The 26,275-nt window shown below is 35.5% G+C and overlaps 1 protein-coding gene across 2 annotated transcripts in view; it reads left to right on the top strand.

The window, feature by feature from the left end:
- LOC145674097 (inactive dipeptidyl peptidase 10-like) overlaps positions 1-26,275 on the top strand; it is a 398,407-nt gene that overhangs the window by 248,016 nt on the left and 124,116 nt on the right. For both annotated transcript variants that reach the window (XM_081743927.1, XM_081743924.1), the window contains exon 3: positions 7,193-7,287. In XM_081743927.1, the coding sequence (XP_081600053.1) occupies positions 7,193-7,287 (95 nt within the window). The remainder of the gene's footprint in view (positions 1-7,192; positions 7,288-26,275) is intronic.

Below are 26,275 nucleotides of genomic sequence, written 5' to 3'. Positions count from 1 at the left end.
CCCCCCTTTGATCCGCTCCTGCTATGGAGGACAATAAAGCAATCTAAAACAAACAGTTTTAGGATGGATCAGAAAATTCAAGAAAGCAGTCAGGGCTCTGACTAATAGAGATCCGGTGCGATCCAAAGTCGGGGCGACAAAACATTTTTTATAGGCAGTATGCATAAGACTACTGGTGTAATTGTAACCAGCATGATTTTTTTCTGTCTCTAGGAATTGTCTCATTAATTCTACCATTTTGTTTCTCTGTTATGTGAGTCTGTGTGGGTTCAAGCATTCCACTGAAAGATAAGTACTTGGCATATCAAAGTATGGAATATCATTACAAATTAATTGAGCTAACCTGCAAAATTTGTCTTGTAGAAAATAAGAGACCCTGTTGAAGTTAAACAGTAATTTGTCAAATATTTTCGTGTAGTTTGCGCACAAAACCATTGCATCATTTTTCAGTATGGAAAGGTTGCGTGAACATGAAATTATATTTGAAGTTTTCAAGAAAATGTACCTTGATTAAGAAATTTTGGAGCTGAACACGTGAATATCCGAGCTCGAGTAGTGGGCATCATTAATATATATATATGATCGAAAATGACCGATATTAATGTCGAATCCATAGTTCGATTGATCTCCATAAAATTGTGAAATAATGTTGTGGACCTAGTATTTGAACTGCTTCCAGAGCATAGGATTTGCCCGATCACAAAGTATGTCTAAGTGGTCGGGTCTGTCCGAGTCACACAAAGCTTGAAAAGGGTCCAGTGGCTAGCACGAACTTTTTGGAGTACAGAGCTCCGCGTTTGATTCTCGATTTCAGGATCTTGATAAATTTAAATCTATTATGATGATTTGGATCCATCCTTAATGTAGCTTCGCATTTCATATAGCCTCAATGTTGAAAAACGATGAACTCCAAGTCAATCAACCACCAGATTTGAGAAGCGAGACCTCAACTCGGGTAACCCTAAGAAAAGTTGTGACCCAAGTGACCGGGAGACTCATATCATCATTGCTAGTGAAACATATCTTCAGGTAATACATTGCATTGAAATATCTGCATACAAATATTATATATAATATATACCTTTCAAAGAGCAATTAGTGGATTTAGCATCTTATGACTAAAAATTGTATTGAATTGCAGTCATTAAATCCTCCGTTTGAACAAATAAACGTTTCTCTTACTGATTAGAGTCTGCTTCGTGTCGGATAATTTATATCTCTATACATGTTTTACAAGAAACTAAGCTAATGTAATTCAGAGATAAAACGTTCTACAGTTACACACTACATTCATGTTACAAGCGTGAATGTGTATGTGATGTGATATTAAATTCATAGTGGAGATTACCACGTTTGCTTGTGTCATCTTCGGCTTCATTTCCCGTCCTGCAATAATCTCACCACGTCACGTTCAGAGGCGAGGCCATGCTTCCGTCTGGTAAGAAGAGATGGAAATTCAAGCGGTTAGTTAAATATGAGGGAACTCTACTCGTCTGCAAAATTTTCTCTTTAAGCCTTTATAGTAGCACTGTATCTTCTATGATGAATGAAAATGTTTCATAGTTAATAAGCAAACTTGAATAAAAGCCATGCATCAGTTCAAGCTTATCTTCACTTCGTACCGTTTTTAGATTACTTGTTAAATCAATATTCTATAGCACATTTACTCTTGCGAAATTCTCGTCAACTCACGACGCAATTCTTATTTACATGAATTGTGGTCAGCACATCGTTTTCAATCGGGTACTTCTGTTTCTTTGAACCATAAATTGCAAATTTTAACACTATTATAAGGTCCAGAAAAAGCAATGGTTTATGGCTATTACTTCCTGATACACGAAAGGCTATGACTACCTGCCCATTGTTAGTTTGATGAAACGTTGGCAACACATTGTCTCTCGTCATTCGTCTCGTCACGTACACTACTCTAGTTTTATTTCATTATGTTTGTTCAACATCAAGAATCCTATGCTTCTACACAGGCCGGTAGCCAGGCCAAAAATGTAAGGAGGCCCAGTAGAAGTTAGGGGGTCCCGACCCAACCATATTATAGTTCATCACCATATTATAGTTCAAGCCTACCGTAAAAATTTTAGGGGGGCAGTGAAAATTTAGGAAGGGGACGGCCCACCCTAATCCCTCGTGGATACGGGCCTGCTTCTACAGTCAATTGAATCTGGATACCACAAGCACCAATGCAAGTGCTGTGGGGTTTTATTATGTACCAGCCTTCGCAAAAACAGAGAAGCGTGACGCAACGCAAGATGTGCAGATATCAATTCTAACTGCTATGGCTATTATTACAATCTAAAGTGCAAATTTTGCCTTGCGTTGACGCAAACCGTTACGGAATGGGGCTTCTAGTCATTTTGGGAACCGGTCAAAACCCCCACAGCCAAAACCCCCACACTCAAGAAATGTCAAAACACCCACACAAACGGTCATAACCCCCACACAAATGGACAAATCTCCCAAACGCACGAACAGTCAAAACCCCCACAGCCAAAACCCCCACACTCAAGAAATGTCAAAACGCCCACACGATCGGTCATAACCCCCACACAAATGGACAAATCTCCCAAATACACGAACGGTCATAACCCCCACAGCCAAAACCCCCACACTGGTAGTCGGTCATAACCTCCAACGGTCATAACTCCCACACAAATGGACAAAACAGCCACACATAGCAACGGTCACAATCCCCACATAAATGGACAAAACCCCCACACAAATGGACAAAACTCCCACATGCAGAAATAGTCACAACTGCCACACAAATTGACAAAACCCCCATACTCGTGTATTGCCCTTGTACTTTTTAATAACATTTTTTATTCCACTTAAACTGATGTTGCAATTATTCTTCTTGGGCGTCATAAAGAGCCGCAACAAAGACGTGAAATGACGATCATTTCAGAGTGTGGGGGATTTGTCCGATTTTGTGGGAGTTTTGTCCATTTATGTGGGGATTATGACCGTTGCTATGTGTGGCTGTTTTGTCCATTTGTGTGGGGGTTATGACCGATTGTGTGGGCGTTTTGACATTTCTTGAGTGTGGGGGTTTTGGCTGTGGGGGTTTTGACCGTTCGTGCGTTTGGGAGATTTGTCCATTTGTGTGGGGGTTATGACCGATTGTGTGGGCGTTTTGACATTTCTTGAGTGTGGGGGTTTTGGCTGTGGGGGTTTTGACCGTTCGTGTGTTTGGGAGATTTGTCCATTTGTGTGGGGGTTATGACCGTTTGTGTGGGTGTTTTGACATTTCTTGAGTGTGGGGGTTTTGGCTGTGGGGGTTTTGACCTAGACCCATTTGTTTATGGACTCCCAACTTCACGATTAAAAAAAAAAAAATTAAATTTGTGTACAATACAACTTACGCTGAAAAGCTGCTGTCGATAGAACAAAACCAATTTAAAGTATTAGGGAGGCCTACGTTGTTAAACAATTGTTGTTAAAAGTCGGATGTTACATTGAATCGAATATATATATTTTTTGGAGGGGAGGGGCTTGCTTAATACGAATATGATACTTATATTAATTGATTACTCGTAACTATTATTTTCGAAATAATGGCACCATTGAACTGAGCGAGCGCAGTCATTTGTACGATGCTATTCATATTTTGGGTGGACTGCATTTCCCATATTCTATGGGAACTATCTTTAAGCAATATTCACTAAGCTTTCCATATAAATTCAAGTCACAGAAGGGAATGTTCTTACCTCTAGATTTTAATAAGAATGTATATGCAAAGGTTCAATACCGTAGATACAATTTCTTACAATTGATTCTGTATTATGTGCTGTTTAAGGAATTTTGATGAAACTTTGCAGGCTAAGAGAGGTCATTAACTGAAATGTTTCTAAGTTAAGATGATAATACTAGCAATTTTAGTATTGCATGCTTTGGGAGTGAGTTTGTTCAGCTCATTTTCTGCATTTCAAATGCCATTACCAAGCTATATATATGATACAATACAATATAGGCTAATAATGGAATATAAAATACTACAACCTTCCTAATACTGATCAGGATTGTGCCTCTTCAACTCACTCACCAGACCCTGAATGAATTTGATGTACAGTATGTATTGAAATTACCTTTGATTTTAAAGAAATTCTCAAATTTCTTGTAGATACTAAAGATATTAAGACTTCCATGGAGTGATATAGATAATTCCACTGTTATAACCGGGATGTCATTTTTTTCCTCTTAGTTTTAGGAAGTTTTAGATTCTGATGAGTGATCTCTCATTGTGTTATGATTTAAGGCGAGGCCGGCCTTAAGCCGATTGAACCGATTGCTGCAATTGGGACCCGCAGTAGAGTGTAATATACTCTTGGTTTGTCAAGTACAAATAACATGTTGCAAGTTGGTTGGCCGACTAATATTCTTGCCAATTAGACAACGCACCAGCCCTGATTCGAGGGGTCTGTGTTTTAAAACTAGTATGCATTTAGGGAAGCTGTTTTATTTATATATTTTCATTTATATTTATTTATATATTTTTATTTTTAATTTTTATTTATTTTTTATTATTTATTTATTTATTTATTTGCTCTTCGAGGAAAGATTGTTATTTTGGTCAAAGTTCATAGAAATATTTTCTCGAGGTTCACAAATAAGAAGTTCTTTCTCATGAGCCACAGGCCGAATTGTAGAGGGTATATTAGAGCAGTGGTTCTCAACTTTCTCGATTCTAGCTCCCCCTTGGCTGAATGCGATTGCCCTTCCCACCCAAAACATCTTAACCCAATCCACTCATGCAGAAGCCTGAAGTACGACTTGCATGAAGCAGTTTAAGAACCAGAAAATGGCTTCAATTTTAAAATCAGCTTTGAAGAATCAGCATCATTTATTATAATAATAATAATAATAATAATAATAATAATAATAATAATAATAATAATAATAATAATAATAATAATAATAATAATAATAATAATAATAAAGTCTTACAGATCATGAAATAATATCAAACGCCCCCTAAATAGTCCATAGTTCTCCAATGTCTCATTTTGTTTCAGTGCCCCTTTTGACACGAAAACGCCCCCTGAAGGGGCGTTAACACCCACGTTGAAAACCATATATTAGAATACATTTTTAGATCTTCTATTCATTTCTTAATAGGAGGAAACACTTAGAGATATCGTATATAAATCAGTAACGCGACTGTTAGACACCCACTAAGTTAAATTATGGATACTGTAGATGGTATACTACGAGTTTTTCGTTAATTCACGCTTTGAGTTTTAACGAAAATGTAGTACAGTACCTGTAGGTTCATCTCTTGTCTTAGTTCTATGTAACAGCTAAAACACCCCACACACGAAACGCCATTTTCATAAATTATGAAATTGCAGGGGCGGATCCACGGAGGCGATCGGGGCGATGCTCTCCCCCAGAAGAGAAAACTTTCTTCTTTTATATATATAAATAAAACTCATCCCAGAGTTTGGAGCTCTTAAAAGTAGCTTTAAGTAGCAGTATTACAACACACCGCCCTCCTCCCCGAGAAGTCCGCCCTGGATCCGCCCCTGTGAAATTGAATACTTCCTAGAAGTTAGCGTTACTTCATCACTAACACAGCAGAAATTAATAGACATACTGAAGCACTTCCGAAATATTTTTCTACTTCTCTATAATACAAGAATGCCAACTGAAAATATCACAGCACAACTATGAGGGAAACACATCGCACCGTCACTCACCGTAATATAACAATTATACTAGTTTCGTACAGTTTATACAATTTGAAAATCCTTACCAGATGAAAATGTTCTATATCACGCGATAAACACACGTGCAGCGAGAGTAGCTGATAAGGTGAAGATACCGCATTATGAAAAATAATGGCTCTTGAAGTTTTGTCAACTGATTTCATATCAGAAACCAAAATTTAATGCAAAAGTCATCATTTCAGGCCGAGGCTAAAGCTTGAAATCCAGATTTTAATGTCATTTTCGAATACAGTGGAAGTGTTATGTAATAGCCATGCTGTAACGGAAAGATTTATCAGTACAAACGTTTGAACAACGTGCTCCTTCGTGGCTAAGCGGTTAGTGTACGCCCCTTTGGCGTGGGAGATCCGGGTTCGATTCCCGGCAGGAGCTCATGTGGTTCGGATTTCACGTTAATCAGTAGATCCCGCCTCATATAGCCTCGCTCCTGAGAGGAGTGTTAAACACAAAATCAATTTAAAGATTGAATAACATATTAATACAGGTCCTATTAAAAAAAAAAAAACACGGCGGATCCTCCAGGTGTATGTTAGAAAATCGTTGTCGAGCTCTTTCCTCCTTCACTGTTGCCAAATTTCCCAAATTCCCGGCTTAGAATCAATGTTTGCTTATTATTTATTGTTTATTTATATAACCTGTACAGCGTACATGGATTAGCCTGAAGTGCTTCAAGTTCATTTCACTATACTTGTAAAGTACGTTTCACTACAGTAATATTCTTCATACATAATTAATCAGCGCCGTGCCGTGGAAAATCAGCGCCCGGGGCGAGAGTATACGACGGTGCCCCCATAGACCCTACATATATTCCAAGCAATTTTTCCTATCTTTTTTCCTTTTTTCTCCCGAATTTTTCGCTCCTCTTACTTCGGCGCCCGGGGCCGTCGCCTCGCTCTCCCCACCACCACCACCGCACGGCCCTGTAATTAATTTCAGGTAAATTAATTTTTCTCTTACGTTGATTTTATTGTGAAGGCATGCATTACGCGTACTGTTTTGGTTTAGTGCATGAATAAAAGAAGTAATGAGGGCCTTTAAATTTATGTGCATATGATTGAATTTAACGTTTCAACACCGATAGCATAATGAGATCTGAACTTACAGTTTACAGTGGGAACCTAAGCATACGTACTTCTATGTAACTATATGTACAGTCACAAACATAAATAAGTAGATAGCTTCAACCTCTACTCATTTATGTTCGTGGCTGTACATGTACACAAATCTACATTTCCCTCAGAAACTACGATATTTATAATACTAAATATTTAACCACATACGACCTCATGTTTTCTTACGTACAATCACAGAAAATGGTAAAATATTAATAGATATTTAAAACAAGTTGAATGATAAATTTTAAGTAAATATTTAAATCAAGGAAATCGTTGAAATTAGGAACATTTTCAATATTAGTAATCAGACATGTTTTTCTGTTTTTATCCTTTCAGATCTTGAGTTTGTATTTCGAGATACCGATGGAGGCCTATCAATATTTCACGCAGAAAATCAGACAATACGTCCGCTTCTAAGCAACAGTTCATTTGTAAGTATTCTTTCTTATTATATCAAACTAATTGTTATTGTAGATAAATATATAATAAACAACGTATCATGGTGATAACGGTTAGGTAATCATAATATGAGTAGATGGTGATATTCATATGAAAATCTACAGAAATTCCCTTTTCTCTTCCCAGTGTACGCAATCAATCATTTGTAAGTATTACAAAATTGCTCTAAGTTTTACATCGTTTGTTTCATACCGTAAAGCATTTGTTATTAGTGGTTTATTAATCCTGCAATACCCAGAGGGATGCCATGGCACAATGCCAGATCTTTGTGTACGTACAGGAGTCGTACTCTGGAAATTCTGGCATAATTTACAGTGCACAATTTTCGAAAACACTGAACAGTGGCGGTTCAAGAAGGTAAAAACTGAGGGACCAGCCAAAACCCAGACTATATGATATGTATATTTTGAGTTTACTATAAACTTACAAAAATATCGTAAATAACACTTAAGTAATATTTGTCACTAAAACTACTGGGGGGCCTTGGCTCTCCGTCCCCGGGCTAGATCCGCCACTGACACTGAAACATATATTCCCTTAACTTTTTATGAGTTTATAAAATGAATTTCATATTCCCAGTTTAAGCGAATCCCCATATTAGGCACCCTGTGAATAAACATAGGGAAATTTCAATATGATTAAAATTAACCTCTTTTTTCCCCTTTTGGAGCGGAATTATCATAAGAGCTGAAATACGTATTTCTCTTTTTAAAACTAAAAGTTTATATTCCGAATTTTACGTCTCCAACTTAAGTAAATTCTTACATTTGGCATTTTCTGATTAAACAAGGAATTTTTTAGTATTTTATAAATGATCCTCTTTCTCCCCTTTGTAGCAGAATTTTCGTAAACCTTTTGCTTAATGAAGAGTACGTATGCCAAGTTTCATCTCTCTGACATCAAGTATGGGTGAGACTGTCGTTCTATGAGAAAATTAGCTCCCTTTACCTCCTACTCCTTAGGATCGGTATTTCCAAAAATCCTTTCTCACCCCTTACCTTCGTGCCAAAAAAGTATTTTCTGCAAATGTCATGTTAACACATATAGTAACGGTAGGGCCTGAAGATGCTGGAGTCACCCATTTCTATTGCGTTATATAAATGTGTGTGGGGCGTATGTGTATATTAAGAAATAAGCCTACTTAACGAATGTCAGCAATTATGCTTTACTATCTCAGTCATCTACAAATATCATGTTTAAATCGAATTAAAACATTTCTGCAAACTTTAGTTATAAAAAATGTGAAATTAATAGTTGGAGTACACCCATAACCTATTTGTGGATTAAAAGGTTTTAAAAAACTGTGTATTCCGGAAGTAAAACTCTATTCTATGTGAGAAATTAGTGGCGTCTAGAAAAGTGTCGGGGAGCGCTTCTGATGGGATATTCTCGTTAATATTATTATTTCAGCGAAAGGAGTCGTCAATGATATTTGTGTGTGTGTGTGTGTCAAAACATTATGAATTTCTTCTTGGGGCAGGTGATTCATTATTTTAATACCGAGCTCTTGATCTTCCACTAATATCAATAGAACTTTAATGACTTAGGTAACTTCTCCATAAACCATATGCTAATGATCTAAACAATGTTCTCATCTTTTGGTATCACAAGATGTTTTAACTGATTCTGAAAGTTCTTTAATCTTTTAGTAAACTCGTACCGGTGGCGTTCACAGAATTTCAGATGCTCTCTTGTAAGAAAATATTAAAAAAAAAAGCAAGACCATGAAATATCTAGCAGCTCGCATTCAGTAAGAAGTTCTGACGAAAAAAAAAAGAGAATAATATCTGTCTAAAAAAAATGAGCTTTTAAGCTCCATGCGTAAGCATACGGAAGCTTATTGTTTTACCTAGGTATGTGTGAGTACGTGTATAGGAGTGTATGTATGAGAGAGTGTATGTGTGTTTGCGTGTGCGTGTGTGCTTGTGTGTGATACTTCTAGTGAATTACTGGTCGAATCTGAACAAATCGCAGTGCGCAAGTAGCCAATTCTATACAATAAAAATCACTATATTTAATGGCTAGATTCGGCCAGCAACAGACTCGGATCGCTTGTATGTAGTACTTTATTTTTCGGTAACTATTAGCTGGATCTGAATGAAATTTGGTGGACAAGAACCCATTGTTTAAGTAACAAAGACTGCTGTACTTCGTAGCCAAGTTTGGCTAGGAAGAAGCTCGACTTGGTTCGGCTCGCCTTATATGTCGTACTTTATTTCTCAGTAACTACTGGCCAGATTTGAATGACATTCTATGGATAAGTAGCTCATCGCATAGGTATTAAAGATCGCTATATTTGGTAGCTGGGCTCGGCTAGGGTTGTGGTATTTTATTTCTCGGTAACTACTGGCCGGATCTAAAATTTGGTGGGCGAGTAGAAGTAGCTCATGCTCTGAGGAATAAAAATTGCTATATTTTGTTCCAGGGCTCGAACAGAGACATGCTCGTTTCACTTGCCTCGTTTGTAGCACTTTATTTTTCGGTAACTACTAGCCGGATTTGAACGAAATTTGGTACGCAAATGGCCCATCACTTAAGAAATAAAGTTCGCTTCATTTGACGCCGAACTATGTGAGCTCCTTCCGGAAATAAAACTCCGGTCTTTAAAGGCGCATGTTAACCGTAGTCATGAGGGAGCTCTTGTCTCGGGTCAAAGTAAGGACACGATTTCTCTATTCTAAACAACATAACATCCAACAGTTAAGTACAATAATCCATTTCATTTCACTTACATATTGATTATATAAATTAAAATATGAAAAAATAAATTAATGTGAGAGTAATGTTTGCAATGCATATTTTATACACACCCTGTTTTAAGTATTAAAAGAAGCAAATTTGCGATGTTATTTATGATTAGTTTAAAGAGTAGCTTGTGCGGTAGAGATAATAACCCAATGAGTTAATAAGCAACTTTTAATTACTTTATGAGACCACAGTTTCCAACACAAAATTCATTATAATTTATGCGCTACATAATAAAACACTAAACCAAACACAGATAAATTTTGTAAATAGCATTACCCTTTTACAGGAGCAACAAATTTGTAATTCATAATCTGGAATCAACTGATAATACACATATTTAATCTCTCTTTCTGTAAAAACAAAAATGAATTGCAAATCAGAGTGAATAATAAACGTTGCATATTATGAATAATAATCATTCTGCTTTTCAACAGAATGCGCTGTGAACTGAGAAACAAGTACTTTTAAAAGCAATGGATTGCTGCTCTTACAGTATAACCAGAATAATGTTGTATGGTAAATATATTAGCCGTTACATTATGAACGTTTGTAAATTATTTTTCCATTTTGTGATGAAAAGCGAAAACTTTCATTAATACATGGAAAATTGATCACTTCAACAACTTAGTAATTTGGCTATATTGATCATTTGCTATATTAGATTGAGTTATTGAGAACGGTTTCAATTCTGCTCGTCAAACGGCAAGGGCAGAAAAATAAGCATATGAACTTCTTTCAAAATTCAAAATTTGATTTCTATGTGCTGTTCAAGTAACAGCCAATCAGATTCCAACAATGTCGAGAAAACGTAATGTTCTCTTGGCATCACGAGAAGAGGAGGGAGAAAGACGGCTGCATACCAGGCTTGGCAGACTTGCCAACCATACAATAATTTATCGTAATAGACGATAATTTAAGCCTTAAGATGGATCACTAGGTGTTCTCGGTGCTATGCTAAACTCTGCTTGAATAGTGCGGCATTGCCAGATAGTGTCGAGTGTTTACAGATGCCAGATAATAGAGGGAGTAATCATGGAATACTGTATAGATACTTACTGTAGAAATTATTTTTCGACCCTTACCGCGATTCCACTTCTCGAACTGCAACGCTAGAATCCAGGAATTTTCTTATTGTGACTACTGCAGTAAACGTACAAATTTGGCAACAACGCGTTATGGCATTCTAAGCAAGTTTCGTCTCAAAATATATTTCCTTAAATATAATTTAATATTTAAATAAAATGTGAAACATACCACGAAAAACGATCGAACAATATATCTATTTCGTGATAAGATTGTTACTTTAAAATGCTTTACACACACAAATAAACATTTCATGAAACGGAGCACTTCTAGTAATATCTATCAGCAAGTGCCATCTTGTGTGCTCATTGTAGAACGAATCAAAGATTTTCTTTTATTTGTTACCTTTTTCGATATCAGGAGACACAACCAAATGAATCAGTGTCTTCTGCTGTAGCTGAAACATAACTCTATCTTATAGTACAATATTTATAATATGTAACGTTTCATTGTGCAGTAGTTAAGGGAATGAGCTAAAATATGTACTGACTTCCGGGTGGTGATCCACCTTAATGCTATATACGATAATACTCTTGCAATAATAAGTGGATATACGATAATTTTAGAACGTTCCTTTGTTTGCAATGCGTTTTTTAATATGCAAATATATTGTAGATATGCATTAAATTATTATAAAACACACACACACATTGAGATTTTTAACAATCATTCTCGCTAAAATAAATCATTAATGATTTGAGAATTGGTAATTGGCCTTTCTGCATTTATTCTTTAAGAGGCCTAATCACTGCGAAATTAAAATACCGGTAATTATACAGTAATTCGATTATCTTTTATCTATTTAAAGATATCACTTAATTACTGTAAAATTAGTGTCACTTTAATATCGCCGTGACATCGATTTAATATCGAATGGAGCCTCTTAAATTCAACTACGTTTCCATGGGTGTGAAAATATTGTTGTTCAGAATAGTGTTAATAAGGATTTTAAAAAAAATAAATAAAGATTGTGAGGGCAGTGATGCCGATTTGGATTTCGAAACTGAAGTTTACTAGATAAGTATTCTTGCTATTATTAGTATTATTATACTCTCTTCCTACAAGTATTATGTACATATTAATATACGATATTTTTTGTAATATACGATAATTTTTAAGGCAACAAAAAAACGAAAATTTTGTTGTCTGATGTTGGCAACTCTGTGGTTTGGCAAGTTTAGAAGAAACAGTAAGTCGTGCCACGTGTACACCACGTGAAATAATTCGTTTGTACTGCTTAATTGTTCTAACTTAATAATGATACCGGGAAAGGTAGTAAATATCGATTTGGATTTCGAAACTGAAGTTTACTAGATAAGTATTCTTGCTATTATTAGTATTATTATACTCTGTTCCTACAAGTATTATGTATATATTAATATACGATATTTTTTGTAATATACGATAATTTTAAAGACAAAAAAACGAGAATTTTGTTTCTGAGGTTGGCAGCTCTGAGGCTTGGCAAGTTTAGAAGAAGCAGTAAGTTGTGCCACGTGTACACCACGTGAAATAATTTGTTTGTACTGCTTAATTGTTCTAACTTAATAATGATACCGGGAAAGGTAGTAAATATCGATTTGGATTTCGAAACTGAAGTTTACTAGATAAGTATTCTTGCTATTATTAGTATTATTACACTCTGTTCCTACAAGTATTATGTATATATTAATATACGATATTTTTTGTAATATACGATAATTTTAAAGACAAAAAAACGAGAATTTTGTTTCTGAGGTTGGCAACTCTGAGGCTTGGCAAGTTTAGAAGAAGCAGTAAGTTGTGCCACGTGTACACCACGTGAAATAATTCGTTTGTACTGCTTAATTGTTCTAACTTAATAATGATACCGGGAAAGGTAGTAAATATCGATTTGGATTTCGAAACTGAAGTTTACTAGATAAGTATTCTTGCTATTATTAGTATTATTACACTCTGTTCCTACAAGTATTATGTATATATTAATATACGATATTTTTTGTAATATACGATAATTTTAAAGACAAAAAAACGAGAATTTTGTTTCTGAGGTTGGCAACTCTGAGGCTTGGCAAGTTTAGAAGAAGCAGTAAGTTGTGCCACGTGTAAACCACGTGAAATAATTCGTTTGTACTGCTTAATTGTTCTAACTTAATAATGATACCGGGAAAGGTTGTAAATATCGATTTGGATTTCGAAACTGAAGTTTACTAGATAAGTATTCTTGCTATTATTAGTATTATTACACTCTGTTCCTACAAGTATTATGTATATATTAATATACGATATTTTTTGTAATATACGATAATTTTAAAGACAAAAAAACGAGAATTTTGTTTCTGAGGTTGGCAGCTCTGAGGCTTGGCAAGTTTAGAAGAAGCAGTAAGTTGTGCCACGTGTACACCACGTGAAATAATTCGTTTGTACTGCTTAATTGTTCTAACTTAATAATGATACCGGGAAAGGTAGTAAATATCGATTTGGATTTCGAAACTGAAGTTTACTAGATAAGTATTCTTGCTATTATTAGTATTATTACACTTTGTTCCTACAAGTATTATGTATATATTAATATACGATATTTTTTGTAATATACGATAATTTTAAAGACAAAAAAACGAGAATTTTGTTTCTGAGGTTGGCAACTCTGAGGCTTGGCAAGTTTAGAAGAAACAGTAAGTTGTGCCACGTGTACACCACGTGAAATAATTCGTTTGTACTGCTTAATTGTTCTAACTTAATAATGATACCGGAAAAGGTAGTAAATATCGATTACTTCAAGTTTTTGTAGATAAATTAGAATGATGAAGAAATATACTAGGATCCTTATATAATTGCAGAAAACCGCTTCTCATTATCTATTAGCGAGTTTATTTTACAGTAATCAACATTAAAATCGGAAGTACCCCCTAGGTCATTTCTGCCACTTTCGTTTCGAATAGAGTTAAGATAAAATATGGTAGTTATTCTTAGAACGCGAAGTCCATCCCAAGAAACCGCTTCTTGCTGTTTCTTATAGTTTTGGCTGAAGGGTACTGTGTCTCAGTGGTAGAGTGCTTACCTATGGTGTGTGGGTTATCTGGTTCAAATCCCCGCCAAATAAATTTGTGGTGGACAACATCGTGTCCATGGATTGTCTCGGGATCCTCCCACTTTCACATTCCACCAATTCTTCCATCATCATTCACTTGTCTTAATCATCGTTTCCCTTAGCCTAAAGGGCATAATCGTGGTATATTAATCTGAAATATTTCATTTTTTGTCGTTTTAGCTCCATTAGATCAATTTTTTAAACTGGAAGTTGTAGTATTTCTTTTTATCACTTCCAGTTTTAGTAGAAACTTAAGGATGGATGTAAATGTATTCTTCTGATGATTAATCAATTGCAAGAAACCGTTTCTTGCTTTTTATTGTCGTGTTTGCTCTATACGGATCGACTTTGAAACTCGAAATAATTGAATTCTAGCACTTCCGGTGGATGAGTCACCTCTATTAACGGACTTGATTCCGACTTTTGACCTTCTACGTCCTGATTCATCAAGTAGTTCTTTGGAAATTTTTGTCTGCCGGATGGACTGACACACGAACAGAGTAAATATCGTCGGCGTTCAGGCAAAAGTCACTAACTCCAATCACATACAAATGGAGTTAGGTACTTCTTCCAGTACGGTGACGATACACAGTGTGAAATACACGACGTTCTAACATTGTCAGGCTAGATGTAGCAGGTGAAATTGTGATGCTAAGCGTGGATATTCTTAGCATCACAATTTCACCGCCATTTGCTACTTCTAGCCTGACACTGCTAGAACGTCGTGTATTTCACTTTGTATATCGTTATCGTACTGGAAGAAGTACCTAACTCCATTCGTATATTTTTGGAGTTAGAGACGTCTGCCTGAACGCCGACGATATATAAAATATTTTGGTAAACCAAACTCATAGGAACAAATCTGTTTAAAAACATTTATGTGAGGTTAAACGTTAAGTAGATGCTGTGTGTACTTTTAACAAGAGATTCAAGTAAAGACGATTACTTCGCAATCTGGAAACTCGATGGATGGTTGATGGCGTGGCCCTACGGTGACTACTTACCAACTGAAACCGGTTATAGCAGGATTTATTTTTCATTTTAGCCTCATTCCGAAGTACGTTAGAGGGCAGGTCCATCCTCTGTAAAATAAACACCTGACAAAACCTAGGCGGTGAAAGAGGCTGAAGCAATGCTAATTTCACTAACTTTTGAGTGTGAAGAAAACAAGAAAATTTTCAGTATTACCTCTACATTAAATGGAGGCTTTAACTTTTTACCTCATTATTTGGCCTACTTTTTTTACAATGAAAAATTAATAATCTGTGGCGGCTCTTAAGGGAAGTCGCATAGGTAAAAGTTTTCTTCTCTTTGTTTGTATTCATAAAATTTTCATTCTTACTGATGTTATTTCCCTCAAGAGCCGCCACTGGTAATTATGTATGTAAAGTTGTCTGTCTACCTGCTCGATTAAAGTACATCCTGTGTCTAGCTGAATTGAGTAATAAGTGACCTCACTCAAAATATCATAAGCAATAGCAGACTAATTTACAAATGCTAATGAGCGTTAAAAACGGTTAAGTGAATATAAAAGAATGCCATGTTAACATGATTTTTTCCCTCCCAACATCAAACAACGTCTCTAATGATTTTGCTAATGGGAAATGTGAATAATAGATGTGCAGAGTGGACACCATTTTCAGCTATCTACGCCCGTTCTATTCAATCCACGCATCTCTCTCTCTCCATGAGAGGCACTCGGACACAAAATCCGTTTCCGTAGTCAAGCACCCATGATGATGATCAAGCAGCGTTATCCCGCCAATCCAACCGTCGAACTGCCATGACGATAGAGCTCATTCGGATGCATGACGTCATGTTTGCAATCTGTTCACTGTCCGGGCTTAAGATTTAATCTTTTACCCGGAGGTATAATAGTATCTTCTTCTCTTCATCACCAAACTCAGAGATACATCGGAATTTAAGCTCAAATACTGTTCATTTAAATACTTTAAGAGACACTAGGAAAAAAATAATATCCTTTTGACTGTGACAAATTTAAAGAGGAAATGTTGCTGACAAGTTTCATAAATTATGAAACACAATCAATGTTTTATAATGTTTCAGTGGCCGTATAATTTTATTATCATGCATTTGCACTTAGTACATAAATGTTCCCTATTGTTGCTAAATATTTATAAATAGTCATGTAATAAATTCTGTAAAGTGTTCTCTAAACACTCGTGGTATATTTTGAGTTATTGTTTCAGAAATATACAGCCGCGGTGGCGTGACTGGTGTTGTGTCTACCTACCAAATGAGCAGTTCGAGCGATGGCGGATTTTTTTCTCGTTCTACCCTCGTTCCAATGTGGTTCAGAGGTTGGCTTAGCCATAGGCGCTGACTACATGGGAGCTCCGGGGCTCAAGCACTCATTGCAGGTTTTTAATGGGTGCTGAGCACCCACTGAACTTTTGCGTTGGAAGTAACTTCGAAGTTATTTTTCACGCCGTGAGTAAAAAGGCTATATGTGACTCCAGGTTAAATTTCAGATAGAGTCGCTGTGTGTTGAATAGTAATTTATCAATAGGGGGGCCTACGTTTTTACACTCTTCAGGTTTACGACATATCGAGGATAGATCGATTTAACATTACAACGATAATAATAATCCGTATTCACATGCGAGTGTAATTTTGTATAATTATCTCTTTAAGAAACTTGATGTTTGATGTTGTTAATCTATGTTTTTAAAAACGTAAAATGCTTTTACATATATTACAAGACAGCTAAATTATTATTTTTACTCACATTGTCCTTAAATGTTCTAAAGGTTTGATTGTGATCATCATTATTTTAATATTTTTTTCTATCTCTGTACTTTGGACAATATTGCTAAATAAGTTTAAAATTAACAAATAAAATCTTTGTTTAGGAATTTTGTTGAATATAAAGTTTAGGAAATCGTGCTAAACTAAGTTAAAATAAAATAATTACTTTTTTAGACTTTGTCATTTAAAAGTAGTTTCACGGTTCATTTTATTTCAGCAGTTCTTGATAGTCTTTCTCGCTTCTCAGGAAGAATGTGAGAACCCTGATCTATTGAATCTACCGTATTATTATTATTATTATTATTATTATTATTATTATTAATAATAATAATAATAATAATAATAATAATAATAATAATAGTAATAATAATATGAGACGTTAGTGATGAAACCTGAGGAACTTAAGGAACTTAAAAGTTGGCGTCTATGGGCTCAGCATCTGTAAAATAGGTATCTGAGGACAGAGGATGGCCATTTTTCTATTGAAAGTGGTACAACCAAACTGGAGAATGGCAAAGTTTGGGGACGAAAATGATGAATTTGGGAGAGGGAGAATAATAAATTTGGGGGTTGTACACCTCTATCTGAGAAAACCTGAAGGATAAAGCAGCCGGAGCATGATGTTGATAACACGATGTCCTGCACATTTTGAAGTCTAGAAAATAATAAACCTAGGCTTGTATTAGATATTTCACATCCCTGCTCCAAAGAAAATTTGCTTCTCCCCTTAGTTGATCGTAGTCATTTACATGTAAGCAAAAACAACTCAAAAAAAAGCTAACAAAGGACAAAACATTATAGCTGTCTCTAGGATATAAAATAAAAGCAACAACAAAACTTGGTAGTGCTATGGTTATGCTTTAAATGCTTTAAATTTCTCTCTCGTGTATATATATATATATATATATATATATATATATATATATATATATATATATATATATATATATATATATATATATATATTCGTACATCATACTTCAAGCTTGATGTTTTAAAAATATGCCACCCCTAGAAAGCTTGCTCCCCTAAGCCCGAGCTCCTGTAGCCATAGGTAAATACGGACCTGATAGAATCTTACCTTCACCTACCTCTTGGTCCTTTTATAACCTGTCCCACATGGGTGGTCCCTTTACCGTTTCATCTCCAGCAGTATAAAAAATGTCAGAAAATTATTCAGAGAAACAAAGATTAGACAAAACTTTAGGAAAAGACTATTGAGACTTACATTAATTAATTAACATTCCTCAATTATGTTTTGTAGGTGAGAGAAGATGGATAACAATAAAGTATAGATGATTACATAATTGGTAGGACTATAATAGGGAGAGAACAAGGAAAAACATTAAAATTCACGGTTACCATATTGTACTGTAGTGGTAGTAGGACCTGTTCTTATTCATCCTTAGACCTCATCGACAATGACCTATGTCGTTACACCCGGAAGACCAGAATAACTGTCAGAACGTATTCAGACCATTATTGAAAGATACAAGTTCATGTATTTTTGTGTACTAACAGACTCCAATAACCAGACTACCGCTTTGCTAGCTTCCCTTAAAGAACAACTTTTATCTTGACCTAAAGTCTCAAAACTGAGCACCTGACATCAACAGCTACAGCCAGGAACCATAAAGAACCTGTTGGCCAGACCATGTCTGTGTAGCATTTGCCAACTTAGAACGACAAAGGGTAATTATCTCATTTCGATGGCAGAGCTAGGGTTGGATTCTCATTCACAATATCTTAGAAAGGGTCTGGAAGCAGATCTTTAATTTGAGACCAAAAGGTTGGATCCCATGGACTTTGGTGGAAGTCAGATAGCTAGAACTCCAATATCAATCATGGGAAACTACTGAGACAAATCTCAATGTCAGGTGGCAGAGCATCCCTTAACCCACTTACCCTCTAACCTTACTTTTTTTATCTACTTTCATATTTAATTTTGATTTCTGCAACATTTCTGTCGAAGCGTTTGGTTTTGTTACTATGCGACATCTCCATTGTTGTCTTAAGTTATTATGGTTAATGACTCCTTGTCAATCTCTCCCATCCCCAACAAGAGAGTGTTAGATTAAGGCATGTCTTAGGTTAGATCCCAGTATCCAGTAGTGGAATATTAGTGTCAAATATTCATTTTTAATACTGACAGAATATACAGGGTGGCCCAAAAGTAGGTATACACCCCTGCATTGATCAAGTATAACATTCTAGTTTATGAGTTTGTTTGCTTCGGCTCTTCCGAGCTTAAGATGTAAGTAAAAACACATTAAGAACAAATAATAAAGAAACTAAGTCTACCTGATGGATAACAGTAAGAAATGATATAAAATGCAATCAGCTGATTAGTACGGTATTGTATACCTATTTCTGGACTACCCTGTATAATTAAAATACTTAGCGTGTGTTTCTAAAGTACTTGCAACTTGGTGTAGGACATCAAATATTCAATATCTACCAGAAATAAGTATTACAGAGTCAGAATAAAAAATAATATTAAAACTGAATGGTAAGAGCAACTAGGTATTACAGAAATGTACAGAAAGAAGTTTCTAAAAAGTTGAAACAGTACAGAACACAAGATCAGATTAGAAAAAGTAATCAAGAAATATTAGAAACAATAATTATCTACCTGAATGGTTGCACAAAACAGGTACGATAATTCCTAAGAAGCGTTAGACTATCAATACTCGTGATATTAAATAAAATCATTTAAAAAAAGGAAATGTGAATATTTGACAATTTACACTTTTGGTGACAACAATAAAATTAGTCCATTGATAATACAGGATTTAATGTCCTTGAATTTTTACTTGAATACTTTCATAAAACTACCCTTGCCTTTGCGGCCACCCACACAAAATTCGTCTATGGACCCATGAACTCTAAAAGTGGCCACGACATGTCTTCTTCTCTTCTTCACCTATTCAGGGTGAGTATTTCTAAATTTATGTAAGCAATAACGTTATATTGGTTTTCTGTTTCCTAAATGTTTCAATATATCGCATTCCGTGCTTATACATTATCTCTAGTAGTTCAAAAAATACCTTCAGCCATAATAAATTCTTGCAAGTGGGTTCATCTTTTGGCTAATAACAAGAAAAATTATCACATGTGAAATTTCCTTCCTTTATGTTCAAACAGCTATGAAGTAAGATCTGATAGCAATAATTTAATTTCCCACGTAATAATGATTAGGGCGTGATGAATCAATGGCTCAGCACCAGGGATGGAAAATGAACCGGTTCTTGTGAAAACGCTCCGGACCGGTTTCTGAACCAATTATGGGCTGTGGCTGTTGTTCAGAAACCGGTTCAGGAACCATTATGTTTTTTCAGGAAGTGGTTTTCGAACCGGTTCTGAGATGTTAAGGGCAGAGAGGAGCGGTTCTTGAACCGGTTCTCAGACATCAAGAAAATGAAGAACCAATTCTGAGATGTTAGGGAAAATGTCGAACCGGTTGTGGGAGCGGTTCTGAGTTTCGGCTGTTGTTCAAGAACCTGCTCACGAACCGTTTCCATAGAAAATTGTTCTCGGCCCAGCTCTTAGAGTTAAGACAGTAGTGTTTCTTGAACCGGTTCTGATATCATACCAAAAAGTCAAACCGGTTCTGACATCAGTTCTTACATGTTTGTGAAATATATATCAAAAAAGAATATGAGAATATCCTACTGTCGTCCCGTGGATATCTCATGGACGTCACGACGTAAGTAGGATGTCCATGAGACGTTCCAGGTATGTCGTCTTACTTCTTCTCGTATGGTATCCACGGACCGGTACCGACTGTTGCAGAATCGGTCTTTGTTTCATTTTACAGATCTGGTACAAGCACCGGCCCTTTCTTCATCTCAATTCTCAGAAAGAGCATCAGAACCGGTTCTAGATTTTTCTTACATTTAAAAACCGTGTCCACTTTTACCTCACATCAAAGACTAACACAAGAACCGGTCTCTGTAGTTTCTTGACATCTCAGAACCAGTTCTGGTCCTTTCTCATATTCCAGAACCGGTTCCTCAACCAAACAGGTTCTTGAACGGTTCCTGAACCATGTTCAAAACGCAGAACCGGTTTTGAGAACGGTTCTTAAATGTAGGAAATATGTTGAACCGGTTCTGGGAGCGGTTTCTAAAGTTAACAAAACAATACCTAGTAGAACCGGTTCTAAGAGCAGTTCTTAAATTCAACAAAAGAATGAAACCGGTTTTGGAACCAGTCTTAACTTTATCATGGGTTCTTGGTTACTGAACCGGTTCATAAACGGTTATGGAACAAACAGAGCTGTTCTTTTTCCATCCTTGCTCAGCACTCATCTCTAATACTCTAGCGAAGACGTGTACAGAAAAGAGTTCAAGATCTTCGCGACTAGATACACAAGCTTTGCAAGAAAACACTTAGCTATTTTATATTACGAATACTATTACTACTAATAATAACATATTATCATTATATTTATTATCATTGTTATTGTTATTATTGTTAGGAGGTCATGAAGTTGAAATTTCTCAAAAGAACTAATACCAAAATCTCTTATGTGTTACCTTTATTTACCGCGTTAGCGATACCCATATTGGAAATTCATATATATTTCATTTACTTGCTGCAATGTTTTTCCATATACAGATAATTATTATCATACGTGATAAGATAATAGTTAAAAAACATAAAATAAAACTGACTTATAGGACAGAAACCTTTTAGAAGTGAATAAGTTAATAATATTCATAAAGCATAAGAGAGCATAAATTTAAGTAGGAATTTCTATAGTTAAACTTTTAATTCTTCCTAACAGAAAATCGAATAGAATGTATTAAATTTCTAGAATGTAGAAATATTAGGCGTAACACATTTTCTGAATTATTGTAATAATCCTCTCACCTCTCTATGTTATTATTAAACCTCTCATAACAGGATGGATCCTGTTTCAGTCATGGGAAGCTTGTAATTAGGATTAATTTATCAGACTTCGATTTTTAAGTGCAAGTTCGGCACGAGTAGTGAGTTAATCGAACAGTTGAATTTCCTTTGTTTAAAAAAAATCAAACCAAACTATCTAAAAATTTCTAATAATGAAAATAACACTTATTATTTTGCAAGCAATAATAATTTCAATCTCTCTTCTAAGAAAAAAACTTTGTTACATCTTCTTCTCACAATCCATTAGAAGAAAAAAATTACACCTACTCAGTATTTAAAGAGATGTCAAGGTCTCTAGTACATAAAGCTTATAAACATGAATGCAAAATTTTAACAAAATTTAATACATTAAAATAACATTCAGTAATCAAATTTAAACAAATAAATATGCCAATAATTAAACGTTGAATACAACTATTTACACAAAAATAAAACGAACAGATTGAATATAACTATTTAGACAAAATAAAACTGGAACAGAATAAACAGTCTGTTACAGATTACCACTGTCACCGAAAAAAAAATATGTGAATATTTTTTTACAAGACCTGATATTTCTTCAATAAATCTTGCCTTTTTTCTAAAGAACAATTAAATAATTTAATATTTCTAAGATTCTGTGTTCCAATCGACTCTCCAGTTAGTGCGTGCAGGACAGCACAGTTTCTCAATAGTTTATATACAACGTATGGTCCAGTGTAGGTGTCCATATATTTATGCGTTTGAGATTTGTGAGCTACTGATAGGTGATGTGTCTTAAGCATAACTAAGTCACCTTCCTTTAACACTGTTTGCGATTTGTTCTTTAGAATTTTCTTTGGTTTTCTTTCTACTAGTAAATGTCTATCTTCCACATCAATTGAAGTTATTTCTGGAGGCCATGGGTAAGAACTTTTAAAACTGTCAGTTGCTGAATAGGATAAAAACAATTCCGATGGACATTGGTTGGTTGAAGAACAAATAGAATTATTCAGTAAATCCTGCGTTTCCTTTAATATATTACTCCATAGAGCATGATTTTTCCCACATTTCAATCTCATCAATCTGTTGAGTTCCCGATGTTGCCTTTCTACTAAGCCATTAGCGTGGGGTGAATACGGAGATGTAAAATGCTGTTGGATATGATGACGTTTACAGAAATCTTTCCACGATTTAGAAGTAAATTGCGAACCATTATCTGTGACAATATGGCTGGGGTATGGAAAATTATGAAAATAACACCGGAGCAACACCCGAATAATTTCTTTAGTATTTGCATTACGCAAGGGATAAAAACTAATGAACCTCGAATAAACATCTATGATGGAAAGTATATAATGAAATCCCTTGCTAGAAGGTAAGCGACCTACTAAATCTAAACACAATTTTTCATGGGGCCGCTTAGCCTCAATAGTAAATTTTCCAGCGTCTATATTTCGATTGCTAAACTTAGTTCGAGCGCATAGCTCACAATCGCGAATGTACTTCACAAAATCACGTTTTTGACTCTTCCAGTAAAATAAGGCTCTGCAAAAAGATACACACTTTTTCACACCGAAATGTCCTTTGGAATGTATTTTAGAGACCACATCGTTTACTAAGGTTCTAGGAATTACTAATAACCATCGACCAGTGGATTTGTCCTTAACAAATAATAAGTTTTCAAAATTCTCAATTTTATTTCGATGGTTTCCAGAATCCAACAATGTTTTCAGTTTTTCACAATACTCGTCTGTTTGCTGTTCTTCAATAACTCGATGTACATTTATAATTTCTGGGTCTTCTCTAAAAACAAAATTTGTGGCGTGAACCTCCGTTTGTAAATGATCTTCAATTTCCTTTTCACAACATGAGACAAGATTTATGTAAAATTGTTTAGTATCTCCACTGCATTCTGGCGGATATCGACTTAGAATATCTGCAATTGTATTGCATTTACCGGGTATATGTTCGAATTGTAAGTCAAATCTTTGTAACTTGAGTATAAGTTTAGTCGTACGAGGATCCAAGTGTTTCAGCGTAAAAGCGTGTATAGCAGCACTGTTATCACAATGTACTATAGTGCTTCTGCCTAGTATGTAACTAGAAAAATATTCACATAAATATAGTATTGCCAAAAGTTCCAATTGAAATACAGAAAGCGAGAGTTCATGTAATTTTAACCTACGACTTGCATAAGCAATAACAACAGGATTATCATCATTATTAGGAAATTGCGCTAAATAGCCAGCTAAATTATACGCACACGCATCACTAAAAATATGGAAATTTATAGAGAAGTTGGGTTGGCCTAATGCTGGTGGATTGCTCGCTAAATTTCGTAGTACGTTAAATGCATGTATTGCATCTTCATTCATTACGAACGGTTTATCTTTTTTTAATAATTCGAACAATGGAGCTGCAATAATAGTATAATCCTTTAAATACCGATGCCTCCATCCGACTAACCCAAGGAATGAGCGTAAATGTTTTCTAGTTCTTGGCATAGGGAAACAACGTATAGGCTCATTTGACTTCGGGTCCACTTTGATCTCCTTTCCATTTACTAGATGACCTAAAAATTTTATCTCATTCAACAGAAATCGACACTTTTTGAAGTTTAGTGAAAAGTTAGCGGCATCGAATATTTCGAACACTTTGTTTAGATGGTCAAAATGATCATCAAAAGAGGAAGAAAAACATAACACGTCATCTAAATATACTATCACAAAATCTCTTGTATTCATTTTAAAGAAGTTATTCATGGTTTCTTGGAAAACTGCGGGTGCAGATCGTAGACCCATTGGGAGAACCAGCATGCAATATTGCCTGCCTAAATAAACAAAGCTCGTGCATTGATAAGAGGAAGGATGCAGATGTACACCATAATAACCTGACGTGCAGTCAAATGAAGAGAATACAGATGCTCCAGTTAATCGTGATAGTAAGTCATTAATTGCTTCAACTTGTACACACGGCGAGATAACTTTTGCATTTAAACCTCTTAAATCCAGGACTGGACGTACTCCTCCTGTAGCTTTCCTAACGCAATGTACTGGATTTCTATAGGGAGATGACATTTCTGCAGCAATGCCATGATCAATCCATTTCTGAAGTTCCTGCTCAAATTCTTCTCTCATAGACTGAGGGACACTATATATTTTGCCAACGACAGGTATATTGTCTGTTAATTCAATTTTATAAGGCTTAGTTTTGATTCGCCGAGGATATTCGGTGAAGAGATGCCTATATTTACATAAAAGAGTGTATAGTTTTGCTTTATTATCTGGAGAAATGTCTGTACGATCATGCACGTATCTATGTAACTCTTCCTCCGTGACATTAGGCTCAGGTACCTTACAGAAATTAACTGCTTCTACTGGTGTTGAAATTTGGCAACTAGCATTCCGAAAATAAAACATGGTATTACATGATTGGTGCCCAACGTCAGAAATCGATAAATAGATTTCTGTAGGTTTAGTTAAACTAATGCACACTAAATTTCCTTGATTGTCAGTTAATTGCAAGCGTTGATTTCCACTATCAATTATGGCATTGAATTTTTGTAAGAACGGACTTCCAAGTAATAAATCAGGTCGCATAGCCCTCATAACAAAGACTGGTACCTCAAACAGATGTTCATTAATACAAAAATTCAACATCTGCATTCCTTTTATTTTGAAGTTACTGTCTCCAGTAAATGTTGCTACTTTCACACTGTCATATTTTAGTAATTTGGCAGACGGAAATTTCTCTTGAATTTCAAACCAGACTCGTTCACTAAGCAAGTTCAACTCAGCTCCTGAGTCTATGATCGCCGTTAAATTTACTCCCCCAACGCTACAAGATACTGTGGGAGAAGGAAAATAATAATCATCATTCTCCAGTTTATCTTGTTCAGGATCTTCACTAACTACAAATAAGATATTGTACAACAACGAACACTCAATTTGCGCAGGGGACATTAGTTGCGCGCATCCTCCTTCCCCCTCTACATACGGATGCGCGTCTCGTTTCCCTGTTCACTAACATTAGATATTTCATTGCTAACGACTAATGCGTTAGCAGCTTGCAACATTGCCTCCGATGTTTGGCAACTCACATCATTTCCAGTCGATTTTCTTTGTCTCGTATTAAATGAGTTATTAAATCTCCCACGATAATTCCAAGAACCATTATTTCTTCGCACGAAGTATCTTTTGTTATTCCCTGATCTCGTGTAACTAGCTTCTGTTTGACATTGCGTGTTAGGAGACTCAGATCTAAAGTTATTTTGAGCCATTCGTATATACGGAGTTTTTGTATTGGTATTACGTCTTGAATTAACGCTCCATTGGTTCGCTTCAGCTTCCGCTTCCGCTGAGTTGATCTCAATAACACTCAACAAAACTTCTTCCACTGTTTTTACTTTCGATAAC

This window comes from Thermobia domestica, chromosome 2, assembly GCF_964235325.1.
Source record: "Thermobia domestica chromosome 2, izTheDome1.hap1.1, whole genome shotgun sequence".
Classification (NCBI taxonomy): Eukaryota; Metazoa; Arthropoda; class Insecta; order Zygentoma; family Lepismatidae; genus Thermobia; species Thermobia domestica.
This window is presented reverse-complemented; position numbering and strand designations above follow the sequence as displayed.